The sequence below is a fragment of the Pseudonaja textilis genome, chromosome 10, assembly GCF_049901715.1.
Source record: "Pseudonaja textilis isolate UNSWEBS1 chromosome 10, rPseTex1.2, whole genome shotgun sequence".
In the NCBI taxonomy this organism is placed as follows: domain Eukaryota; kingdom Metazoa; phylum Chordata; class Lepidosauria; order Squamata; family Elapidae; genus Pseudonaja; species Pseudonaja textilis.
Genome location: NC_141999.1, coordinates 14137886 through 14165693, shown reverse-complemented (window position 1 = coordinate 14165693; position 27808 = coordinate 14137886). Strand labels below are relative to the sequence as shown.

General features: G+C 40.0%; 1 protein-coding gene across 5 annotated transcripts in view; it reads right to left on the bottom strand.

Moving 5' to 3' along the window:
• PTPRU (protein tyrosine phosphatase receptor type U) overlaps positions 1-27808 on the bottom strand; it is a 385271-nt gene that overhangs the window by 13058 nt on the left and 344405 nt on the right. For 3 of the 5 annotated variants that reach the window (XM_087939817.1, XM_087939816.1, XM_026702462.2), the window contains 7 exons: positions 23335-23470; positions 21755-21904; positions 20687-20860; positions 17993-18133; positions 13649-13774; positions 7308-7465; positions 2065-2200 (listed from right to left, as the gene is read on the bottom strand). In XM_087939817.1, coding sequence (XP_087795943.1) covers positions 2065-2200; positions 7308-7465; positions 13649-13774; positions 17993-18133; positions 20687-20860; positions 21755-21904; positions 23335-23470 — 1021 coding nt within the window. Of the gene's footprint in view, positions 1-2064; positions 2201-7307; positions 7466-13648; positions 13775-17992; positions 18134-20686; positions 20864-21754; positions 21905-23334; positions 23471-27808 lie in introns of all 5 variants that reach the window. The other 2 variants (XM_087939815.1, XM_026702461.2) reach the window with 1 other exon arrangement.

Below are 27808 nucleotides of genomic sequence, written 5' to 3'. Positions count from 1 at the left end.
GAAGCAAAAACACCAGAGCTTCATCTGTGGGTGGACATCAGAAAGGAAGAGATCAAAGACATAATACTTTTGGATTGGAGGAAAAAAGATCCTATTCTTTATAGTAATGTAGAGAAATAAAATCCCAGCATCAGAGAAGGATGCATGCTGGGGCCAGATCCTTTAACAGGTGCAAATCAGTAAAGCTCTACTAATAGCAACACTCTCATTTACTCCTGTGGTGAGAGCATTAAGCTGAGTCTCAGGAATCAGATTTTGCAGGTTCAATAGAGGTTAGGGGAAGATTGAGTTCTGGTTGAAAACACTAGTTTGCATATCCTAATACCTTGCAATTTAGCCCAACAGGTTACCCAACTCCATGTCAGTTTACTCTTTTTTTTTAAATTGCCTTGGCTCCATACTCCATCCTCTATCTTGCTCAACTGAATTTTTTTTTCTTTCTAATGCTATCAGAGCAACCTCTACAGGCATTTCATTTTGCAAGGGAGAAATTTCATAATCCACAATTCAAAATCCAAATCTTGTATTTCCCCTCTGAAGCAATGTTTAAGGCACGCCTCCTCTTTCTTCTTCTACAGAACAGAAAATCTGCCCAATATCTTCCCCCATTAGCTGAGGCTGCTGGGAGATATAGTTCATAACAATATAAAAGATCTATTTTGTTGGTACAGGACACTTTGAGAGGGAAGAGATGGGGACTGTACACAGCGAAAACCTTTCCTCTGAGATATTTATTGCACATGCAATTTATGCTTCCTGATCTGATTATACAGGTATGTATCACTTCCCTCTTTCGTTCTGATTTGGTTTTAATGATATTGCAATGTGGCCAACCAATCAACCCTGGGGTTGTTGTTGTTTTTTTGAAGGACAGATACTGGCTATCAAATGAGAAGAGAGGACTCCTTGGAAAAGACCTTGATGTTGGGGAAGATGGAAGGCAAGAAATGAAAGAAGGGGATGGCAGAGGATGAGATAGCTATATAGATTCACCAATGCAAAGAACATGAATTTAGGCAAACTCCAGAGACAGTGGAAGACAGAGTGCCTGGCATGCTATAGTCCATGGAGTTGTGGAGAGTAGGACATGACTTAGCAACTGAAGAACAACAAAACCAAGATCAAGCAAGGTACTAATACCACTCTATATAGCCTTAGTAAGACCACACCTAGAATATTGCATCCAGTTTTGGTCACCACACTATAAAAAAGATTTTGAGACTCCAGAAAAAGTGCAGAAAAGAGAAACCAGGATGATTAGGGGACTGGAGACTAAAACATATGAAGAACGGTTATAGGAACTGGGCATGGCTAGTCTAGGGAAGGACAAGGGGAGACATGATAGCAATCTTCCAATATTTGAGGGGCTGCCACAGAGATGAAGGAGCCAAGCTATTTTCTAAAGCACCCCAAAGGCCAGACAAGGAATAATGGATGGAAATTGATCAAGGAGAGATTTAACCTGGAAATAAGGAAAAATTTTCTGACGTTGAGAGCAATCAATCAATGGAACAGAAGTTGCCTTCAGAAGTTGTGGGAGCTTCATCACTGGAGGCTTTCAAGAAGAGGTTGGACTGTCGTTTGTCAGAAATGGTGTAGGATCTCCTGCATAGGTGGGTGTGGGGTTGAACTAGATGACCTACAAGGTCCCTAGTTGCCTGTCATTTCATCAAACCAAGAAACTTATTTCAACTGGCACTAAAGATCAGACTACACCTCAATCTATGTTAGCTCTTTGTTCTTCCTAAGGGCAACCAATTCCTTCCCAGACATTTCTAAGCATGACACAAATGAAAATGTCTACTGTTTTATTCTCATTTAGTAGCATGCTGAATTATACCAGCTGTGATGATTCCACAGAATTTCCATATCAAAGGTTCACAGTAATTGGTATAAGCTTCCAAGTATGGACATTCTTTTGATAGTTGAAAAATGCCCCCAGTCCACCTTCTGTTTTTGTAAGTCATTGCCACCTTTTACGAGAGCAAGTCCCACAATTTCTTGAAGAAATACCATAGCGTTCTTTAGAAGAAATAGGTCAGAGGAATGCTACTCACTACTTACAAAGGTCTCGACCATATTTGGCTTATAGTTGCGAAGGGTCTTTGCGGCAAAGAAAACATCCACCAGCTTGTGACACCTGATCATCTCCAGGATCATGGTGCAGGCGCAGAAGGTACCACTCCGTCCACCTCCATTCCTAGAGAAGAAATTAGACACATGAAGAATGCATCTAAAAAGGAGCCCAAGAAGAACTATGGTTTAGCCTAGCATTAGGGAGAGAACGAAAAAACCAAAAACAAGCAAAGGTACATGTCCAATTTTCCCATACCATCTTACAGATCACTTGAGAGAGACCACATTAAAAGATGGGTTGATGCTACTCTCATGTAGTTATCCTTCACTGAAATGTTTTGACTGGAAAAAAGATGCAGAATTCATGGCATTCTTGCACACGTTTAGTATCTGATCCTTGAAAACCATGTCATTTGGAAGCTTTAACAAAGGGCTCTCGAACATTTACACCATTTGTAAAATGGTGCTTAGTCAAATGCTGGCCAGCTCACAGAGACTTTTATTCATTGAACACTAAAGGACTCACTCCTTTATTATTGTCTTCAAAATGTGGAAAGCACACAGGAATTACGATCAATCTTGGCTGTCTTTGATTTTAGAAAAAGCAGCAAGATATATCTCTTCTTCTTAGATATTAATTGGTTTAACTGATGACTTTCTACTTGGTGTGGCTGGAGTTATGCTTTGAACTTTTTTTTTTTTAAGTAATCATTTCTTTTTGTATTTGGCATTTTTCTCTTAATCTCCATGCAAGTTATTTACAGGTAAGACAGGCTAGGCTATAAATCTAGTAAATAAGCAAAAGCTGTAGAAGCAGCTCTCTTGTCCATTTTGTTTTGCTCAAGAGGAATAATAATGATCTGGTATGGAAATGAACTGGCAATGAACTGGAACTTCGTTTAATATTTATTCTCATGGTTCTCACAAGTGGCAGAAAAGACCATCAAACTGCACACTTTTTCAGAAAATGATGTGTTTTTTTTCCGAGTGATGCATAATGGAGATACACTTTCAAACATAGCCATGTTGAAAACAAAAGGCCCCAGACTGCCTGATTCTGATAGAATATGATGGCTGGTGGCAATAGCAGAGAAATATCCCTTAGTAGGAGATTAAATTGCTGAGCAAGCTTCAATTGAGTACTTAAACACACAGGAGTTTAAAGAGAATTTAAAAAAAATAGAGGGGAAGAAAACAGTTACACAGTACTATGAAATGGTGAGCAACTTGTTAATGAAGATAATAGCTGCAAGCACTATTACACAGTTGTGGTCATCAGCATATTAACCTTTCAGGAAAAGTATGGCATAAATGCCAACACTGTATTATTATGTGTACCAAGCTAAAATTGTGGATAGGATGGAAACAATCTTCAAATAACAAATTACTGTTTGGGGTATTCCATACACAAGTTGAGATCTCGTGTTTGGGTTTGAGGCACAGTTATTAAAAGTCTTCGACTTACAACAGTTCACTTGTCAGGTTTCCAAGTGATGAAATCCATTTAAAAAGAAAAGTACAAAGTCCATCTTTCAAAAAGTTTTCTTTTATTTAGGAAAGCATCAAACTGGCAAAGTCCATAGTAATTCCACAACTGACGCAACCCGGAATTACCCCACAATATTACAAGTTAGAAACAACCCCCAAAAGTCACATTCTCCAACAAAAATAATTCAACAATGTTTGATGTCATAAATCTCCACCTCAAGAGCCCCAAGCAAGGACAGCTCATTTCCCACGGGAAGGAAGATCACCTAGCCAAAACAACTCTCTTTATCTCCACTCCGCCCCCTTTAGGAATGTGACGAGCCCGAAACCTTCCCCCATGACTGCCACAGAGAAAGTAAGGAAAAGAATATATATTAAGCTTAACTAAAATGGCTACACATATGTCCTTTTCGGGCTTGACACACTTAGTGATCATTCAGTGTTACAACGGCACTGAAAAAAGTGACTTACGGCCATCCCATATCCTCCCCTTTTTGCAACCTTCTGACAAGCAAAACCAATGGGGAAGACCAGTGGTGGAGTTCAAATAATTTAATAACTGGTTCTCTCCCCTAATGATTTCTTCCAACAACCCATTCACCGAATTGCTCAGAAAGTTAACAACTGGTGCGAACTGGCTGAATCCCATCACTGGGGGAGACTCAGATTCACTTAACCAACGGTGTTGCTAATTTAACAAGCGCAGTGGTTCACTTAACAAATGTGGCAAGAAAGGTCATAAAATGGGGCAAAGTTCACGTAACAAATGTCTCAGTTAGCAACAGTTAGCTCATCAGTCTGGAATCCGCACTGTATATCGGACATTAATACAATTGAGCGAGTCTGGAAGTATTTCACGAGAAGAGTACCACACTCCTCTGCTCGCAACAGAATACCCTACATCCTCAGGCTTGAGATTTGGAATTTGGACAACCTAGAACTATGCCACCTATGGTTGGACCTAAGTGTAGCACACAAAATTATCTGCTACAATGTCCTACCAGTCAATGATTACTTCAGCTTCAACCACAACAATACAAGAGCACACAACAGATACAAACTCAATATAAACAGCTCCAAACTTGATTGCAGAAAGTACGACTTCAGCAACAGAGTGGTCAATGCCTGGAATGCACTACCTGACTCTGTTGTTACATCCTCTAACCCCCACTCCTTTAACCTCAAACTATCCACTATTGACCTCACCCCATTCCTAAGAGGTCTGTAAGGGGCGTGCATAAGTGAACCATGGTGCCTACCATCCCTGTCCTATTGTCCCCATGTATTCATATTTATTTCCTGCACTCTTACTCATATTTATACTTATACCTATTATCTTGTAAGCGATTGACAAATCAAATAAATAAATAAATAAAATAAATATAAATTTTGGGTGCAATTGTGGTTGTAAGCTGAGGACTAACTGTATTTAATATGATCATTTCCAACCTGGGCATTCTTCAAATTCTTTTGTTATCAAACCCCAGAATTCTCTAGCCAGTAAGGCCCTTGTTAGAAATTCAGGGAGTTAAAGTCCACATATACGGAATTATCTGGATTTGGGGAAGGCTGTGGTAAGTGAAGGTAGCTGGTGGTTTTCTTTTTCTTCTTATAACAAGACTAGCTAAACTCTTTGAAGGTTGTTTTCCGAGCTGGAAAACAGGTCAGAAAACATTTTGGCCAGTCTCTCTCCACTGCTATTGCATTTACTCCAATTTTGAAGCCAACCTCAAAAGGAAACTTGGTTGCCTTTTTCTGGATCTGATCACACAGCTTTTCCATTGCAGAATGTTATTTTGAAGGGGAAAAGATGGCCATTTAGAAATGGCAACTCCCAAATCAATCAAACCGAACACCTGTGCGTGATATTGTCACTGTCTCAAACTCCGAGTATAAGATTAAGCCGCTTCAAGTGTTGCTACTCAAGCACCTGTTTGGCTTTATGTAAACTGGTGTGACCCAAGCACAATTAGTTTCTCTCCCAGCAGTATAAGGGCATGTTGCCAGCTTACGCTGTAAATTCTTCTGGGCATGGATTCCCTTCAGAGCTAATAAATCCTTCACACTTGATATAATCAAATTAAGCAGATGTATACAAGATGGCTGTTTATGAGCCAAAGCCTCCTATTCTCTCCTCCTTTCTTTCCTCAATTCCTTTCCCTCTGGAATTTGCAGACATGGTGCCAAATTATCTTTAGACTAATGCACAACCTTAATTTGGCTGTTTCACTGCTGGATGCCCTTGTCAACTTGGAAGCGTGCTTGTTCTCTTGGAGTGTGGATGTTGTTGAACCAAAAGTCAACAACTGAAGAGCAACACAGTGAGTGAAATTTTTTTTTCTCTCAGATACCTTTTGAAATTGGTTTTGGCTGCTTTTGATTCCCAGTTGCAGCTCCTTTACTTAGATGAAGCTTAACCTGCTTTTTTTTCTGCACATTGCATTAGCCTTGTGACTTAAGAGAAGTTTTTTTTTCAGATTTCTGGGCAGAACTTGTGAAATATTGAGTTAATGAGGTGAATAGGGATACCGAGGAGAAAAGGTTCGAGGCCTAGGGTTACATTTCCATACAATTTAATTGTATCCATGTGCTTAATAAACACGTGCACAGGACACAAAATCCTCTGGTCTGGTTAGACCAAACAAACTTAGATCATTAAACTATAGCTTAATCATTAATTGGATCATTAAACTATTCAAGAACCTGCCTTAGGCCCATGCAATCTGTTTAACAGAATAACTGTTGGAAATGAACTTCTTCAGCAAGGAAACCTGATACCTTTTCAGATAAGTGGCTATCCAATTTCTTCTTCAAAGCCTCCAGTGATGGAGAACCCACAACTTCTGAAGGCAAGCCATTCCACTAGTTTCTTATTTATTGTACTCACTGTCCGGAAATTTTTCCTTATTTTTAGGTTAGTTCTCTTCTTGCTTAGTATCCCATCCATTGTTTCTTGTCTTGCTCTCTGCTGCTTTGTCAAATAGCTTGACTCCCTCCTCTTTGTGGTAGCACCTCAAATATTGGAACACTGCTATCAAGTCACTCCTACTCCTTCTTTTCACTGGACATAACCAATTTATTTATGAACCGTTCTTCATAGGTTTTAGCCTCTTAATCATCTTTGTTGCTCTTCTCTGTACTCTTTCCAGAGTCTCAATGTCTTTTTTATATCGTGATGAGATCAAAACTGGATGCAGTATTCCAAGTGTGATTTTACCAAGGGATTATAAAGTTTTCTAACACTTCACTTGATCTTGATTCTACCCAGCCTAGGACAGTGTTGTCTTCGCCCTGCTCCTCTTCCATTCTTCCTTGGACAAGCATCCATGCTGAAATCATGGCTTATTTAAACCATGGTTTTCATTATATGCAAATCAGGACGCTTAGGATTAATTTCTGCTTATTGGCCAGGATATAATAGTAGGCTCACAGTAGGGCTTACGGTCTTGACAGATCTTAATCTTTCCTATACAAGACTCTGCAGAAACACTGGCATTAGTAATCACAGTCACAGGATTTGCAAAAGGACATTTATCTACAGTACTATTTCAACTACTTCCATGTAGACTCTCTGCCTATGAAGAGTTCCAATCCACAGAACCCCACGATCCTATCTGAATTCTGTTGCTAACAAGGCAGACAACAGTGAGGCATTGACTTGGAGACAAGAATACCATCTCCCTCACTTGAGAAACATTGGTTCTCCATTGGTCTCTTCCCACTTAATCCCAAGGAATACTTACAAACAATGGACAATGGTCCTGCCATTGCCGTTTTCTCCTTGCCACTTCTCTACTTGGGCTAATAAATTCAGAAAAGACTTTTTTGAATCTGGAACATCTCTGTATGCTGACCACCGCAGGTACTGAAAATGCCGGACCATCAAGTGTCCTTCCTGTAACTAGAAAAGTCCTGTTATTAGTTCTCTTCTTGTCAAGAGTTTGCTAAAGCCGTATTGGTTAAAGATAAAAAAGGTGGTTAGAAGAAATGACAGCACAACAAATAGATCTAAAACCAGAATTGTTGTTATTAGGTATACTACCGGGGAAATACAATACAAGAATTACATACTTCATATTATATGTAATAACAGCAGCTATCCTAGATTACACAAATATCCACATTTACACAAACTGGAAAAATGAAAGTATCCCTACAGGATGAAAAGGTATTTTTTAAAAAATAGAATGTGCTGAAATGGACAGGTTAACGATGGAAATTAAGGATAAAGAAGAAATGGTTACATCATTAGCCTGTCTATTTCGGCACATTCTAATATATTTTTAATACCTTTTCATCCATAGGTATACTTTCATTTTTCCAGTTTTGTGCATATGTGATTCTAGTTGCTGTTATTATTTAACATGGATCTACTGAGTATAAATGATACAGAGTATTATTTAACATGGGATCTACTGTACAAATGGTTAGAAAACAGATGCAGAGATTAGTAACTTTATGATGGAAAATATTAACAAAACAGAAGTAAATACACACATACGTATGTACGCTACAAGTAATATTACCAATGGATTGTACTTGACTACAGATTATAGTTTATAGAGTGACTAGAGTTGAAGACTATATGGTATAACTATGAGGATAATGTTTATAATTATGGTGTAAAATAATATGTATATTCAAAAGAAATTACATTGTATAATTATGAGAAAAATGGTTATAATCAGCGTGTGTAAAACTATCTACACTTAAATGAGATTTGATACAACAGTGCACTGGCGTTGTAGAAATGGAAACATGATGTATAATAAATGAAAATGTATAATGAAAACAATTTTTTTTTTAAAAAAGTGTTTGCTAAAGCCAGCTGTTCCTGGATGAAACATAATTTGGAATCTGATAGGTGTATTAGCTCTCCATCTCCTTGTTTTTTCTTCTAGGATAAGAATACCCTAAACCTGGGTTGCTCAATCTTGGCAATTTTAAGACGGGTCAGCTAAATTGGCTGGGGAATTCTGTGAGTTGAAGGAATTTGTGTTCAAGTGCCAAATTTTGGGAAACCTTGCACTAAATCATTCACAGCTCCCCAAATCTTTGAATTTAGTCCCAGAAACCTCATCAAATGGCAAATTTTATTAAGAGGGAATGTGCACCATGAGAGAATAATCTTATTAACCAGATTTTGGGTTCAATGTTAAGAAATTGAATCAAATTTATTTTTTGTCTCTGTGATATTCCGTTGTTTGCTTTTAGAAGAAACACTTAAGAATGTCATTCAAAAACTCTCTGGAGATGGATTGCCCAAAGATGTCAATTCCCAGAATTCTTAGAAATGATGAAGCTAGTTACAGAATTCTGGGAAGGGTTCATGGTCAGGAAATATTGTTCTAATCTAGGGCATAGAAACAGGAAAGAGAGCTGAATTTCAACCATTGCATATCTAGGACAAACAGTAAGAGGGAGAAAGGTCTTTTCAGACAGTAATAATATTCAAAACTTCACTTCAAAATGAGGTAAACCTACCCAGCTGAACTTCTGCCCTAAAATTCTACCCCATAATTGAGTTAAGATGAGGCTCCCCTAGTTGTACCCAACTTCATTTACAATATGACTCATTGTTGGGTCTCAGTCCTGTAGTTGCTAACCAACTGGCTTACATTATTTTATAGCAGGGAGTCTGTGATTCATGAAAATAGGGAATTACCTACTTAGTACCACGTGAATCACAGGCAATTCTACTGAGACAATACTGCTCAAAAATTTTCAACTGTTTAGCTGTGGAGGAAAAAAAACAACTGGATCTAATAGATACATAACCAACCAAGTGTACAAGCATATCAAGATTCCTTGTGCTTCTGATGATGCTACATGCTGATAATTTTTTTAAAAAATAATAATAAAGAGATGGAGAAAATTAAAGCTATTAATGTATTCCTTCCAGAATGAATTTTAGAGCATCCGCTGTAAATCAGCTGAGAGGCTCAGGACATTTCATGGGGCATGATAGAAGAATAAAATGAGCGGCTCTTATTTGGTTCTGAGTCACTGTTTCTTTGGACTTCTTCCTGAATACAGAAAGTCCTCGACTTACGATCAAAATTGAGCCCAAAATTTATGTTGCTGAGTGAGACAGTGGTAGGATTCAAATTTTTTTACTACCGGTTCTGTGGGCGTGGCATGGTGTTGCTTGGTGAGCTTGGCTTGTTGGGTGTGGCAGGGGGGAGAAGGTTACTGCAAAATCTCCATTCCCTCCCCACCCCACTAACCTGCTTTCCAGCTCCATTCTCCTGTACAGGGCAATAAAAGAAGACCCAGCTGATCAACTGGGACTCAATGGGAGGCAGAGAATAGATGGGGGCAGGACCAGTCAGAGGTGGTATTTGCTGGTTCTCCAAACTACTCAAAATTTCCGCTACCAGTTCTCCAGAACCAGTGAGAACCTGCTGAATACCACCTCTGGAGTGAGACATTTGTTAAGTAATTTTGCCCCGTTTTACGACCTTTTTTGCCACAGTTGTTAAGTGAATCACTGCAGTTCTTAAATTAGTAACACTGTTGTTAGGTGAATCTGGCTTCCCCATTGATTTTGCTTGTCAGAATGTCACAAAACATGATCACATGATCCCGGGACCCTGGCAAAGGTCATAAATATGAGTCAGTTGCCAAGTGCCTGAATTTTGATCACATGACCAGGAGATTGTTGCAATGGTGGTAAGTGTGAAAAATGCTCATAGCTCACTTTTTTCAGTGCTGTTGTAACTTTGAACAGTCACTAAGTGAATTCTGTAAGTTGAGGACTACCTGCATGAACTCCACCACCTTGTACACAGACACACGCATAGTCCCATCTGTAGGTAGAAATAGCCCTTGACTTACAATCACTTGGTTAGTTACATTCAAAAGTTACAAAGCCACTGAAAAAAGTGACTTACGACTGGTCCTCACACTTACAATCAGTGAATTTATAATGGTTGCAGATTGCCATTTGTGACCTTCCCAGCTGGCTTCCAACCAAGTCAACCAGAGAGGCCAGATTCACTTAACAACCTCGTGATTCACTTAATAGCTGCAGTGATTCACTTAATAATCTGGCAAGAAAAAGTTGTAATATCAGGCGTGTCTCATTTAATAGCTGCCCTGCTTAGCAATGGAGATTGTGGACTCATTGTAGGTCAAGGACTACCTGTGTTAGAGCTACACTTGTTTCAAAAATGTTTTGGAAGAGGTGCTTACTGGTGTACGAAAGCCAGAAAAGCACAACCTTTTTATAACACTACTGTATTTGCACTCCCAAAAATTCCATACCACCCCTTCCAATTGTAATTCTTTACAGTTGTAAAGAATGCACCAGCCCTACTACATTTGCAGCCAGCCAGCCGGCTCCTAGCAGTCAATGGCCGTTGGCTGCTTGCATTCATTTAGTATTCACCACATCATCATCATCATCATCGAAGAGAGAGATGGAAAAGGAAAGAGCAGGGAAGCAGGGATAAGGAAATGAGGCCCTGTAATACTTTCATAATATAGTTAGATTTGCAATATAATGTAGTTAGTATGGAATGGAATGAGGAGGGATTACCGCTAAGCAAGCCTAGAATTTAACAGCACTGGATGGAAAGCTCGGTACAAAATCAGTGGAAAGGATGGAACTCCTACGGGGCTCAAAACAGGTTTTCAGACTGACTCTCCGTGGATGGCATTATTAATGCCACTGTAATGACTTGGGACAGGAGAAACACTATATTGAAAAAGAGAAAAATCGTCTACTAGTTTCTGAGCAACCTGCAGTGGAGATTTTCATCTGTGTTTTCCTTTCCTTTCAAATGAAATCTTTCTGAATCAGGGAGCTATCAGGACCACAGTTCCTATAATCCCCAAACAGTATCTACCCTCAAAATAGGGGCTGGAAGTTTGTGGAGATTCTGATCTAATGTATTTGGAGAGCATTTGGTCGAGTTCAATTTTACATTCAGTTTAAAGAGAAGCTTCCAGAAATAGCACTTAGGCCAGTGATGGGATTCAAATAATTTAACAACCAGTTCACCCAAACCAGTGCAAACTGGCTGAATCCCACCACTGACTTAGACTTATATAGCGCTTTATATAGTACTCTTTAAAGTACTCTCTAAATGGTTTACAATATCAGCATATTGCCCTCAACAATTTGGGTCCTCTTTTTATCAGTCTCAAAAGAAGAGAAAGCTGAGTCAACCTTGAGCCAGTCAGGATCGAACTCCTGGCTGTGGGCAGAGTTAGCATGCAATGCTGCATTCTAAGCACTGTGCCACCACAGCTGGTGGTTAAATCTTTCATCCAGTCTCTTTCTGAAGCAAACTGCTGAGGTCGGTTTTCCTACTCTAACACAAGACACAATTCTCTGTCTTTTACAAAATGCACAAAAGACAGGCACGTTCATGTCTTTTGAAAACATCAACACGAGATGGAATGGACTGAACTAATTGAATGTGGATAATTGACATAATAACAAAACAGGGCTAATTTGGGAAGGCCCCGAGGGAAGGTTAGCCCCATAAAGACCTTAGAAGGGTTGTGCTGGATCACATCAAAGCTTATCTAAGCCAGCATTGTGAATCACACAGCAGTCAATTGGCTGGAATCAAAAGGGTTGTCCACCTAGGGAGGAAGACATCTGCCCTGTTTCATGGTTGCTCCCAGCACCTGTATTGGTCATCCTGAGGCCCGCTCATTCACATTGGAGAGATCCTTTTCGAGCTCTTGGTAAAGATCTCTCAGTGGAGAGAGAATACTATGCAAACTCCTTCACTCAGCCACACTGGCCTGTAAATAGTGACCACTCCCTAAAGACAGTGAAATGTTTAGCTAGTCTACACTGAGTTAACAATCAAGTCCTTTTCTTCCCAGGCACTTCTATGTCTGATAGAGTGGAGTGGTGCGATGGCCTAGAAGCGGAGCTCTCGCCTCACAGTCAGGAGGTTGTGAGTTCAATCCTAAGTAGAGGCAGGTATTTCTCTCTCAGGGCACAGTGAGAATATATCTGCTGAACAAAACCCCGCATTGGTGACAAGAAGAGCATCCGGCCATTAACTCTGCTTGCTCCCTTCAGTTGCCCAGACTCCACCCCACAAGGGATTATGGGGTCATTAAGTGGAGATGACTTCTACGTCAGATAAGAGTCAGCTTATCACTGAGATGGGTGGCATATAACATATGTACAATATATATTGAGAGAAAGAACTAGCCCCATCTTAACCATGAAAGCCAGTGGAGTTGACAGTCCAACCCACCTCACAGGGTTGTTGTGGGGAAAATAGGAGGAGGAAGGCATATTGGATATGTTTTCTACCTTGAGTTATTTGTAAAAATAATAAAGGTAAGATATAAATAAATAAATAATAACATAAATATAAATTTAATAAATAAACAAATAAGATGGTTTCCTCATTTCTTCTATCCATTGCCTCTCCATTGGAGAGGCTGAGCCTCTCCATGCTCCCAATCTCTCAGTGAGCTCCTGACAATGGTTGCAAACTAGTTTTGATGAGATTGATGGAGGTGTGTGTTAACCCTCCAGTGACAGAAACTTGCAATAACTTCCTAATTACAATTTAAAATCCTTTTTTTTAACCCTGAACAGCAGTTGGGTTTCATGTAGAAACTTGGCGACCTCACCTCTTAACCATACCTCCAATTCTTGTATAAACAAAATTGCCTACTTCTTCCAATATTATCAGATTACATTGATCATTCAATTTTGTTCTGCAGTCAAATTGGACATGTTTCTCTACTGTCCAATTACAGGACTACAGAAAAAGTCTTAAACTACCAGCCAAGAAACCAAAAAACTATTACATTACAATTATTGCTGGTGGAAAAAGAAAAGAATTACCCCAAATGACCACAGTGCAAACCCCTTTCCCCTTTCCATTCCTCTCAGATCAAATTTTCTTAAAGAAAGAAAGAAAGAAAGAAACGAAGGAAGGAAGGAAGGAGGGAGGGAGGGAAGGAAGGAAGGAAGGAAGGAAGGAAGGAAGGAAGGAAGGAAGGAAGGAAGGAAGGAAGGAAGGAAGGAAGGAAGGAAGGAAGGATTGATTTAGTTTAAAAACCCAAAACAAAACAGTGCAGACGTTTAGAGCAAACTCACCCGTGTTATATTCTGCACCCGGAAAAGACGGGCTACCACATCTTCATCACTTGACCGAGATATATATTCCACCTGCATCGGTCCATATTGCTGAAGGCCTGGTTCTGGCCAATACTGTAAACAAGGCTTTAAAAAAGAGGAGCAAACAGTAGCATGAATACATGGCACTGTAGAGATAGATTTACTTAACCTAATAAGGCATAATATGGTGCATTTGGTTTGGAGTTAATATGTTGTGCAAACTCAACCAGGGAGAGCAAAGATAGAAGGGTGATTTCAAAATTTTAAGGTTGAAGACAAGAGTTGATGCATGCTTCAGTGGATTCAACTTTGCCATTCTCTCTTCCCGTTCACCATTAAATGTTTCTTCTCTCCCCTTCCCCTAAACTTCTAAAGTTTGCCTCCACTTTTATGCCCATTGGTTATTTTACTTTGTTATTCTCCTAACAAAGAATAATCCCTGCACGGTAATCCCTGCATTGTGGAATCGAGCAACCTTTACAGTATTTTGCTTTTATGTGCAATTGTAAAACTCATCACTCTTTCCTGCACGCAACCACTTCTGGTCCCTCTTTCTCTAAATGAATAAATCTCATCTGTTTTTTCCCCCCTCTCTCTCTCACAGGAAAGCAATTCAATGTCATCAACCTCCCCTTCAATCAAGGTTTGTTTTCAGCCAATCCCACCTAGGATACATCAGGACAAGGTTTAATATTGCTTGATATTAAAGTGGCAGGGAATGATGACTGATAGGAAGGACTCTTGATATTCATTTATCTGGCACAGCCAAACTGATGCATTGTCTACTTGGGGAATTATGAACGAGATTGTTTTCAGACCATGTTCAGCTGTAAATCTTATCCCTGTAAATATGTAGTCAGGAATAGGCATGACCCAACGAATTGGTCCACTGCAGTAGACAGAAGTCGTAGCCATTGAAAAGGTCCTTGTTCCCAGGTTGTAATTCAAGGATTTTCCCTCCTGTTCTTTTGAGTCAATGGATGTTTGCCTCTTCTCCTGATCACTCTGATCTCCATGGACAGAATGAGTCTCTCTCCAGCATGAAAACTGCTATTCCTGCCTCACCAACTTCAATCCCTACGGCAGAGGTCGGCAACCTTAAACACTCAAAGAGCCACAAAAGTCCTAACAAGAAGCCCCCCATTCAATTCTGGAGCTGACCGGAAGTCTGGTTCCTCCACCATAGAGTCTCCTCCTAGAACAGCTTCCTTTTTCCTTTTACCAACCAGAAGTCCGGTTCCCCCACCATAGAGAGTTCTCCTAGCGCAGCATCCTTTTTCCTTTTACTGACTGGGGACAGGGAACCACAGCAGAGGGATGAAAGAGCCACGTATGGCTCTGGAGCTGCGGGTTGCTGACCCTGCCCTACGGCAACTACCAGGATGGAAATATCAACACAAAACCCACTTGTTTGTCAATGAACTTTAACCCAACATTTAGCCTTTTCAGTCCATCTAACAATTCAGGTTACATTGGATAGCAAATGTATTTAAATAATACAGGTAGTCCTCGACTTACAACAGTTCATTTAGTGACCGTTCAAAGTTGCAAAAGCACTGAAAAAAACCATTTATGACCATTTTTTCACGCTTACAACCATTGCAGCATCCCCATGGTCACATGATCAAAGTTCAGACCTAAAGAAAGTTCATCTGTTTAAATTAGCCCATTTTCTGGATCTGAATCATAAACTCATCCAAAAGGATGAACTCACAGAATGGAATAAGCTGTGAAATTGTACATGAAAAGTTAAAAATAACCCCACTTAGCATGCTGTACAGACACAAGCTGAAAGTTTTCAATTGACTTGGTTAAATGTGCTACACAACTCTGATTACGAAGACCAAAGAAGAACCAGAGTTTCTTATGTAGGATGAAAATAGTTCTGCCTCTCTTCTCTTTCCCAGTTATCCAGATCGCCCTCTTGCAACAGAGTTCACTGCTTGGATTTCCTTCTGTGTCAATTGCTTCCAGAGTTAATTTCACTCCTGAATAAACTCCCTTTGGCCCTGCAGTATTACTAGACCTCCTGATATGGTAGCACTGAGAATAATGTTTATTTTCCTCTTCTGTTTATTAAGCACGCAGTGGTCCCCTTTAACTCAGCCAGCAAGACTGACAAAAGAACACTCATCCTGACTCAAAGGGGGGTCCTTTAATTCATTTGTCTCCTTGATTCAGTATCAGTAGTACGACAATAAGTTGGGTCATTGGCCCTGGAAGTGTCTGATCTTGACTCATAAAATCATCCATTTAATGAAGGTGTCCATTAAGAGTCTACAGTATTAATGTTGTGCTTTTAAAAAACAAATCAAGCAAATTAACATTATGGACTTGTAATAGGTTCTTAAAGCTGCCACGAACCCAACAAGAGTGCTTTGAAGTTTTAGGGAGGAAGACTCAAACTTCCCAAATGCTTCACAGTTTGAAGATCTAAATACATGAGCCACAGTGGTGCAGAGTGCAGTACTGCAGGCTACTTCTGCTGACTGCCGGCTGACTGCAATTTGGCAGTTCAAATCTCAACAGGTTCAGGGTTGACTCAGCCTTCCATTTTTCCCGAGGTGAGTAAAATGAAGGCCCAAAGATTGTTGTGGGCAATATGCTAACTCTGTATTCTGTAAACCATTTAGAGAAGGCTGTAAAGTGGTATATAAGTCTAAGTGCTATTGCTATTGCTACATAAACCCAAAATTAAATCCATAGGATTTAAAATTAAATCCATATCCTTGCCTTTGCCTAAGCATCAAATTCCAGAATTCCTCAGAGGGCCTAGGCATGTTCAAAGGCTCCAGGATGGCAAAGGCAAGCATAAACATTCTATGGATTTAGATTTGAAGGATCTATAGATTATGCACCTACATACTGGAAGACACCAGGTTGGAGAAGGTTGCATTATGCCACCTAATGTCACTTAAAAGCATGGCAGCAGTCCTCCCACCCATTGATTGAATGGTCTCCCAGAATGGTCTCCTCTGGTCATTTAGTTGCCAGCTTCCAGCTCAGTCCACTGTGCAAACCCAATCATCTGTGATTTATTTCAGCAAACCGTAATGATCAGAGAAGCAGGTCACCAAGGCCTCTTCAGCTGACTTTCAATGGCCAAATACCCTTTAGCCGTGCGCCTACAAAACTATCTCAACAGTAGCCAATGGCTGGCTGTGTTTTGCTCACTTCCCCCTTTTCTTTTAAAACAATAAATCTAGGGTGACTGGCTGTGACTGTTCTTTGCCATTGAATGCACAACTTCCATTGGCTGGAGGGCAGCAGCAGCATCTGCACAGCATGTGGATGGACATATTCCAAACATTGCTCTAGCCAGACTCCATTCTTAGCTATTTAAGGAGTAAAGAAAAAATAGCCTTAAGCCTATGCTGCTTCAAGCATTCTGCCTATAAAAGACCTAAAATCTAAACAAGAAGGGGTGGGGGAGAAAGCACAAATGGCAACTAATTTTAAAAATTATTTTGAGGGGATCTTGGGTCAAAGAAAGAGGCGATGACAAATGGCAAGTTTTGCACCCCAAACCAGCAATGAAAGATAAACTGATATAAGGTTGGCTAAAGAGTCCAGGACTTACTACCTCGATGTGTTTGAGTTATTTGCTATTCCAACCCTGCTTATCATTTAACTATTTCATCCCATCTTTTTTTTTTCTCTTTGCTCAGGGTAAAGTACCTGCTCAGTGGGCATATTTGTTATTTAGATTTCTGCCTTTTCTCCAGAAACTCAAAGTACTGTAGTGTTTTCAGTACTTTTCCCACAAGAATAACTCTGTAGGGTAGGTTTATTCATTTATTTGTTTAGCATATGGTGATGTTACGTTAGCCAGGAGACAACAAAGCTAATGCAGAGAAATAGCTTGGCTGCCTATGACTGCAAGCCCTGTTTGGTTTACGTTTGCGCGCTTCCCAAGATGTGCCACAGTTCCACACCAGAAAGAAAGATGAGCAGCTATCCTACAATGTCATCCGGGATCCTCTCTCTCCGTCAACGTTGCATCCCAAAACAGGCGTTGCAACTAGGAAGGTCCAGCACCAACAGGATTCTAACACACAAAGCACCATTATGTCTTCCCACCACGGTGATACCTATTTATCTATTCGCATTTAACATACTTTCGAACTGCTCGGTGGGCAGAAGGTGAGGCAAATGTGGGATAGGCTGAACTCAGAGTGAGCGATCCCAAATTATCAGCGAGGTTTTACATCTGAAGGAGGACCTTGAATATGGGTCCCCCTGTTCCTACTGCAACACTTTACAGATCTGGAACAAAATTACTAGTACAATAGAAATAGTCATATGACAATCTCTCTCACTTACCCAGGCAGAATTGGACTGGTTGAGCTGGTTTAGCATAATGATGGAGGTGCAGCCATAGTCATATACCAACCTCCAGAAATCCGTTGTAGTGTTTTGTAGGGGGTGCAAGGTTACAATGAAAGCAGCACTCTTGGTGTAGCTCTAGAGAACAAAAAAGATTGGTAAAAGCAGGTAGGAAACAAAAACTGAAGCAATGTTTCAGTGGGTATTGCGGTGTTTATCAACCTCTGCTACTTTCGGTTGCATGGACTTCAACTCTCAGAATTCTGGGTGAGGTAGATTTTTACACATACTCCCAATACAAACATCTCAGTCCTTCAATACCATTTATTCGAAGCGTTGGAGAAGCACATTATCTGCTCTTGGTTCTTTCTTTTTTTAAAAAAATTAGGCTGGCATTAAGTTGAACCTTACCCAGTTCCAACAAGGCCATTCTTATATGAAGTCTGCTCACCAATCACAATTGAAACTTAGCTGGTTAAAAGCACTGAACAAAAGGAGCTTTAGATGATGAAATGTTCAGAATGGGATTTCTAATGTTGGCAAGTTTTAACACCTGAAGACAACAACTCCCAGAATTCCTCGGCCACTTGAAGTCCACACATCTTAAAGTTGCCAGAGTTGAGACGCCCTGTATTTTTATCCTAGAATAAAAATTGAGAAGATATACATCATTTAGATCAGGGTTTTCCAAACTTTAACAACTTGTGGACTTTGACTCCAAGAAGTCCCTAACCAGCCATGAAGATGGCCCTAGAATTTTGGAAAATGAACATTTCTGTGGGTTGGGAAGTACAGTCCTAAAATTGGGCTTGCCCTAATGAAAATCCAGGAAAATAATTAAAGCTGATTTGATCAAATCAAAATGAAATGCAGCTTATATGACTTCTTTATACATGTAATAATAATTGTTTATGTTAGTGGCATTAAAAATAGTGTTTCATAAACAGCTTGTAAAGATAGTCAAGCCACTTATTCCTAGATCCAGACTCATAATAATGCTCCATTAAAGTACCCATGAATGGAATAGTTGCCCTTTGCTCAAATGTTTTTTGAAAATACTGGTGTTTTTTTTTTAAGAAATAAGGATAGAAGAAATAAGGTTTTAAGGTAGACTCTGAAGGACGGCCTTCTTTCACTGAGTTAGCCTACGTCAAATCCCAATCAAATCATTTCGTGCTGTGATTGTAAAAGAAAAGACCTGGGGGAAAAAAACATACAGATGAAACTTTTCACCCTTGACAATTCATTTTCCTTTGGAGCGTTGCATGGTGGCAGGCTTTCAAAGTGATTGTTCTCCTTCTTACTAGCAAGCTGCCTTTTCCTTGGTTAATTGAAAGAGGTGATTGATTATTTTAGGCAATGTAGCTTTCTTTGGCCCTACTCTTACCTGGAAGCTAGCATACCGTTTGTTTGAATGACACTTTGGCATAAAATAATACAACTCAATCATATTGTCTAGACAGAAGAATGCCATCAAAATGAACGCAATCGACTGGGGTTTTGGTGGAGGTAATGATGTAACCAGAACTTTCTAACTCAAAAGGAAGCCAAAGAAAAGCACAGAAATGGCTTTCTAAATGCTGGACAGCATTACTGACACTTGACTGTATGAGATAATGTTCTGAATTAATGCAAAACTGCTTCCAATGTTCCTCTACATGCCACATTATAAGTGCCAGCAGCACCAACAGCAACAGATGCTAGAACTATGATTCTGCAATATCTAGAGCAGGGACGTCCAACCTTGGCAACTTTTAAGACTTGTTGACTTCAGCTCTCAGAATTCCTCAGCCAGCATGGCTGACTGGGGTATTATGGGAGTTGAGCTCCACAAGTCTTAAAATTGCCTAGTTTGGACACCACTGATCTACAGCAGTGTTTCTCAAGCTTGGCAACTGTAAGATGTGTGGAGAACTGTAAGATCTGTTGACGTGTGAGGCTTAAAGAGACACAGTTTGTCCGATATACTAAATTAAAGGGAGGTACAAGGGCTGGCTTCTACTGTACAGCATCAAGACTCAGAAACATACAGAATTAACCAGGGGACCAAATACAAGACAAAGGTTGGATCTACATATCAAATCGTCATTCACCCATACAAAGACACAACAAAGTATTAATTCAACAGGAGATTATCAAATTCTATCAACTAGTGAGGTTCAGAGAGATACTGATCAATAGTCAATTTCATTTCAATTAAAAAAGAACTCAAATTATCTAGCCAGGTGGCAGCACTTAATCAATTGTAGCTAAACTGAAAAATTGGGAGCGTGAGGAGATGAGTCTAAATTGGCTAATAAGGGCAACTAAATTACAGTTGACTTTTTCCCCTCCTCCTAGAAGTTTTATAGTGATTTTCTAAAACCTTATTTAAAGCTTTGAGCTTTTTATATATTTGTTCCTAAAGTTTTGTCTCCCAAACCTTTGTTGTATCTTATGATTCTTAATGAATGGATTTTTTTTATGTACACTGACATCATATGCACCAAAGACAAATTCCTTGTATGTCCAACTACACTTGGCCAATAAAGAATTCTATTCTAACTTCTGTCAAACTTTTCTTTGGATTCTGTTTTCCTAGCATCCAATTTTGGAACCTAACTTTACAGCTTAAAGTTAATGAAGGAAATGTAGATGGGATTGGCCAATGACTTTCCCACCCAATCCCCGCCATCCAAGAAATGAACTCACATCAGTTAAGGCCGCGTTGATGTAGTTGTTGCTGTCTCCATCCATGGAGATCAAAAAAGGGAGGCACCGGTCTGGAGGCAGCACATCCATACTCCGATTTTTTTCGCGATTGCGTGGTAGAAGGGCAATGCTGCACTCCTCCACATCCAGGTGGGGTGTTACAGAATTCAGAGTCTGCTGAACATGAAGAAACCAGATTAGGCAGCATTTTATAATCTTATTGGCAGATGAAATTTAGCATCACAGCTATCCATTTAAGACTAAGATTAAGGGGCTGCCTAGAAACTGAGAGACTGTGAGTTCTAGCCCCGCCTTAGGCATGGAAGCCATCTGGATGACTTTGGGCCAATCAGCAGGAATCTGTGAGTTTTAATCCTGCCTTAGGCATGAAAGATGGCTGGGGACTTGGGCTAGTCATTCTCAGCCAAGACCACTTCACGGGGTTGTTGTTGTGCAGAAACTAAGAGGAGAAAAATGTGTTGGATATGTTTGCCGCCTTGAGTTATTTGTAAAAATAATAAAAGCAGGATACAAATGAATAAATAAAATGCTTGCTGCCCTGAGTTACTTATAAAGTAACGAAGACAGGATAAAAATCCAAATAAATACACTTTCTATTTTAAAAGAAGAAAATTATTCAAATTCCTATGTGCTCCAGGAAAAGCTGTAGTTTAAAATACAAGGATGCGTCTTCCAGGGTTGAACATAAGAACAAGCCTGCTGTATCAAGTCAAGGCCCGTCAAGGCCCGGCATTTGGTTTCTCATCGTGATCAATTAGATCAGGGGTCTCCAACCTTGCCACATTACAACTTGTGGACTTCAACTCCCAGAATTCCTCAGCCAGCCATGAGGAACTCTGAGAGTTGATGTCCACAGGTCACAAAGTGTCCAAGATGCTTCTTGGCGATATATGATGCAGATATATCCTTCTCTCACTGTTATTTCCCTATAACTCTTTCGCTCATTTATTTCCCTGTAACTGTTATTTGGAATTATACTAATGGGGAACACAGGAACATGGACAAGAGCCCAGGTTTCCAGAAAACCTCCAGTTTTCAATTACTCACCTGAAATTCCTCCCGCAACTGAGATGAATTGCTCTGTGGATCTATCCTAACCATCTCTTTGTATGTTGGTCTGAACTCACTGATGGGAATGCTGGTCTCTCCACAAAGACAGGCTTCCAATATGGCATCATGGATGAAGACATATTGCTCCTTTAGTAGGAATGAAGGTAATGAAGATTTGTTCAGAACATCGGAACTGCATCATTCATGTGCCACTTCTCAATCAAATGGTCAAAATTGGCTCAAAGCAGACTTGAGATCCACAGTTGGAACTGGGCTGAACAATCCTGAAACCCACTCTGATTGCAACATGTTTCCTTTCCAAAAGATCATTTGGGACCATTCTAGAAGATTTCCAAGGCCTCTTTCAAGCCTATGATTCTATGAACAGTATAAGAACCTGATATATACGTCATACTTCTCTTTTCCCCATTGGATCTTCTTAATCATTAAAATGCCCTTTGGGAGGGGGTATGTATGTTTCAAAGCTGCACCACTATCCTAGCCCATTTTAAATAATATGTTTATTTGGGAATAACATATCACACAAAAATCCGGCACTTGTGTTTGGTTAACCTGGACTATACCAGCTTCTTCTGCTTCTGAGATGTGGCTGGTTAGGATAGGGAGGCATTTATACCAGTGACAGAGCAGATACTACATCGGATAAAAAATCCAAAATATCTCCAGTTGAAATTGGGAATGGCTCTCATCAAAATTGATAAAGTCCTTTTGTCTAACTCAGTGTTTCTCAACCTTGGCAACTTTAAGTTGTGTTGACTCTTTAATTCCTAGAATTCCCCAGCCTGGGAAATTCTGGGAGTTGAAGTCCACACATCTCAAAATTGCTAAAGCTGAGGAAACATGGGCTTAACTTGCTGTGGTGCTGACATGCAAACTATTAAACGTATCGTACGAGGTTTCCCACAATGTGCGTTCTCTGGTTCCCTAGAAGATCAGCACGAAGCAACACCAGAGGTGATCATCTGGATAGCTGAATTGGACACCAAGTCATGAGGCCACTGTAGATAGAGGTTTTGTATATAATTACTTGGATTGTGTGTATATGTTTACTTCTCTTCTGTCATGTTCTCATCATACATTGAATAATAATAAATAATTATTTATTTATTATTAGTAAATAATAGTTTTATTTATTATTAATAAACAATAATAAAATAACTGGTATAGCTATGCAGTAAAAATGAAAAGCTACCTGGGCTAAAATAGGAGCCAATATAGAGCAAATGAAAGATCTTGAAAAGACAGAATTTTATTTCATTATTTGGCTGCAATGCTCTTGTACCAAAATTCTACACAGTAAAACTGTTCCTGAAATAATTTGGAATCCAGCTGTTCTGATTATCCCACAAAGGATACATACCAACCACAAAGGAGGCTTTCAAACTTGGCCCCAAAGTGTTCTTTCTAAAATAGACTTTCTTTCTCAAGAAAGACCAGTTGCCTTTTGGAAAAAGCGCTTTTAGGATAACCATGACCTGGATGACTGAAAATCTCCAGAGACTTTCAAACTTACCTGGAACAATGTACTTTGCCCTACCCCATCCCGATAAACTCACTTCAGTCTGAATCATGTTGATTCTCCGTGAGCACAGAGTCTTCACACAATTGTAAATGTCTACAACTCCTTCACACTCAGCCATGTCCAGCATCACATCCAGAACAATGTAGCAACCTGTCCGTCCAGTGCCGGCGCTGCAGAGATTGAAGAAGCATGAGAAAAGAAACTGGGTATAAAATGTGGAAATGTCTCCATATTTGTTTCATGAATTCCTTTGAATTCATACATTTTTGATGCCCTTTTCTAGATATCAGAGTTTGAGAACTTAATGCGGTCCAAAAGTTGGACTATATTTTAGATTCATTAGAAGGCTTTTATGCACTAGAGCTAGATTTAAGGCTAGGTCAATAGAAGAATCTCTTTTGAAAATACTGTAGTCCACAAAGGACAGTATGGTAGAGCAGAGGTGTCCAACCTTGGCAACGTAAAGATTTGTGGACCTCAACTGGCTGGGGAATTCTGTGAGTTGAAGTGCACAGATCTTAAAGGTTGCCAAGGTTGGACATCCCCGTGGTAGAAAATTTCCAATCAAGGACATCATGATATCAACTCTGCCCCTTTTGTAGTGGTAATATGCAATGTTGCAATGCTCGAGTGAAAAAGAGGGAATTTGCATACCCTTTTATGATAAAACAAATATTTCATCCCTGTGGCTCCCTGTTGGGTGATCCCACTACTGGCTGGCCCCACCCCTCGCCCTCCCCTCCCAGTCATTCCTTGCCTGGCCTGAGAAGGTAAAATACAAAAAAAAACCAGAAATGAGAGGGAGGGAGGGAGGGAGGGAGAGAGACCCATTTCCCACAGAAAACACGGGAGCCACAAAACCTGGGTAGACGTGATAGGGGGAAGGTCATGTGACTGGGTGGGAAGTGACATTAACTTGGCCATGCCCACCCAGGTTTTGTGGCTCTTGGTGTTTTCTTTTCTGTGGGAAACAGGTCCAAATGGCTCTTTGAGTGTTTAAGGTTGCAGACCCTGTTCTACAGTATGTGGTGAGCCTGACCAATATTTCTTTCTCCATATACAACAAACAGAAGTTTTCTCCCCAGGCTAAAACAGGTCTTTGGTATTTACATAAGGAACAAATCATATCTGTTAGAGATTATTTTTTTTAAAGAGTCCGCTGCAATGCCACTTAAAACACCCTTGCTCTCTCTTAAAGGAAGCATGCCTGTAGCATATGATGACCCCAGTTTCTCTGGTTAGAAGCCCCACCAGTTCAAGTCAATAGCAAAAGTCCAACTGCTGCACAATGGAGCTCCTTCTCCCCTCTTTTCCAGGGTGTGCTTTAAAACCCTCCAATATACTAATTTCTGGGGCTGATGAATCACTTGCTGTGATTCTCGGTGATTGCAAGCTGAGGAAACTAATTATTCTCGTTGTCCCTGATGAATGAATACTGATGAAGTAATTGGCGGCCAAAATAAAAAAGTGTCTGTGTTTCATAGTGGGAGGAAATTCCCCTGCCTTCATTCATCACTTTGTTCCCGTTATCTGGCCCAGAAAGCACCATGTAGCCAAATCGAACACAGAATGCCTCCGGAGCTCAGAGGAACACTTAGAAAGGAGAGATTCCACATTGTGCGTACGGTCGGGAGCTTTGCTCTGCAAGTGAATTTTGAAAAGCAGATGTGATAGTCAGAGGTGGTATTCAGCAGGTTCCCACTAGTTCTGGAGAGCTGGTAGCGGAAATTTTGAGTAGTTCGGAGAACCAGCAAACACCACCTCTGACTGGCCGCACCCCATCTGTTCTCTGCCTCCCGTTGAGTCCCAGCTGATTGGCTGAGTCTTCTTTTGTTGCCCTGCACAGGAGAACGGAACTGGAAAGCAGGTTAGTGGGATGGGGAGGAATGAAGGTTTTGCAGTAACCTTCCCCTGCCACGCCCACCAAGCCACACCCACCAAGCCATGTCACTCCCATCAAGTCATACCCACAGAACCAGTAGTAAAAAAATTTAAATCCCACCACTGGCAATGGTGTCCCCTACCATCTCTTGCCCCCCAGAATTATGGGGCAAGTTAAGACATATATATTGATTGCTGGTCAATTATAAGACTTTACAAAAACAGGTAAAGAGAACCAGTTTGGTCTAGTGGTTAAGGCACCAGGCCAAAAACCAGGAGACTGAGAGTTTTAGCTTGGCCTTAGCCTAGAAAGCTTTCCTAGTGATTTTAGGCCAGTCCCTCTATCTCTGTCCAACTCATCTCACAGGGTTGTTGTTGTAGGGAAAAGGAAGATGTGATGGATATGTTCGCTGCCTTGAGTTATTTGTAAAAATAGTAAAGGTGGGACAGGTAGGTAGGTAGGTAGGTAGGTAGGTAGGTAGGTAGGAGGGAGATAGATAGATAGATAGATAGATAGATAGATAGATAGATAGATAGATAGATGAGAGACGGTGGAGGAAGGGAAGGAAGGAGTGCCAGAGTTTGCAGCAATCCAACCAGCACCCAAGTAATTAATTCATCAGGATTCATTTATAGAAGAAACTTGTTTATATACAATAAAGTATGATGCATGTATATAATACCCATGCAAAATCCAGAAGTCATAATCACAGAAGCAATATAAATAAGAAGCTATATATTACAGAAGCAATGATCCAAGGACAAACTAACTCTTATATATAGACCAGTAACCCTAAGCCATGCCCAAACACGAAGCCATCTGGCTCATTAACAGGTGCTGATTCTTAGTCACCAAACAGTTCCCATTGGCTGGCCTATTACCATGTCTATTCCAATTCATGAAATTCCTTCCTGCTCTTTCCATCTCTGAACACAAGACCATCTATCAAGATGAGCCAACAGCTGAGATTGTTCCAAAAGGCCATTGGATAGTCTTGGTTTTTGTTTTTTTCCTTTGAAAACATTTCACTTCTCTTCCAAGAGAAGCTTCTTGAATGAAGAGAAGGGCCAGGGGAGGACATGATAGCAGGGTTCCAATATTTGAGGGACTGACACAGAGAGGAGGGGATCAAGCTATTTTCCAAAGCACCTGAAGGCAAGACAAGGAATAACGGATGGAAACTGAACAAGGTGAGATTCAACCTAGAAATAAGAAGAAATTTTCTGACAGGGAGAGCAATCAACCAATGGAACAGAAGTTGCCTTCAGAAGTTGTGGGAGCTTCGTCACTGGAAGCTTTCAAAAAGAGGCTGGACTGCCATCTGTCAGAAATGGTGTAGGGTCTGCTTGGGCGGAGGGTTGGACTAGATGACCTACAAGATCCCTTCTAACTCTGTTAATCTGTATCTATCTGTATCTGTAAGATGGTGGTGGTATAAAAACGTCTCAAAGATATGGCTATGGTCTCCATGTTTGGATCCCCTCTGCATACATTCCTAGCTGCAAGTTTTCACATATTCAGTTCTACCTTTTGGGATGGAGTTTAAAACAATACTACTCTTGTGTTGAAATATTATCCTGCCTTTTTCACCTCTGCTACTTCTTATTCTCATTTGATTAGGATGTGCTTGTTCTTTGACATTTAATTCAAAGGAGAAGCACATTTCCAAGAATGTAACTGCAGATGTAACTGTTTGTTTTTTTAAAAAAGCTTTTATTTTAATGTCAACAAAATATGCCACATTTTAAAAACCGGAAAGCGAAATACACAAAAGTGATACATAAATAAATTCCTGTGTATTTTGGGAGGCTGGAGAAAGACCTTTGTCATCTCAAATAGTTGATATAAAATGTGCCTATAAAAAATATTTGCACAGATGGAGGCAACTGGGAATTCAATACATTGCTGTTGCAACTTAAAAACTGGGGATCAAATGTAAATAAAACAATTTCAAATTAATGGCTTGTTGGTTTGATTTTGAATTAATGGCTTGTTGCTTGTTTCTTAATTTTTAAATTTTTTAAAAATCCAATCCTATTTTCTACACTTTTAAGTATCACTGATTCAAGAAAACCTGCACTTTAATTTTCCAGTGTTTTCTATTGTAAAACTGTTAGCCAACTGATTAATTACCCCATATTATAAGTTCTGGGGGAAAATGACCATAACATTATAGTACAGATAGTCCTCAACTTACAACAGTTCATTAAGTGAACGTTCATAGTTGCATCGGCAATAAAAAAAGTGACTTAGGACCATTTTTCACAGTTACAACTTTTGCCACATGATCCCAATTCAGATGCCTGGCAACTGACTCATATTTATGATGGTTGCCATGTCCCAGAGTCACATGATCCCCTTTTGCGGCCTTCTGACAAGCAAGGTCAATGAGAAAGCCAGATTCACTTAACAACCCTGTCACTAACTTAATAACTTCAGTTATTCACTTAACGTGTGGTAAGAAATGTCCTCAAATGGAGCAAAACTCACTTAACAAAAATCTCATTTAATAACGGAAATGTTGGGCTCAATTGTGGTTGTAAGTCGAAGATTACCTGTACTGTTTTTCATGTTTGTTTTTTGCTCTCCTCTACCTCACTTCCTCAAAAATCTTCTATTAAAATCC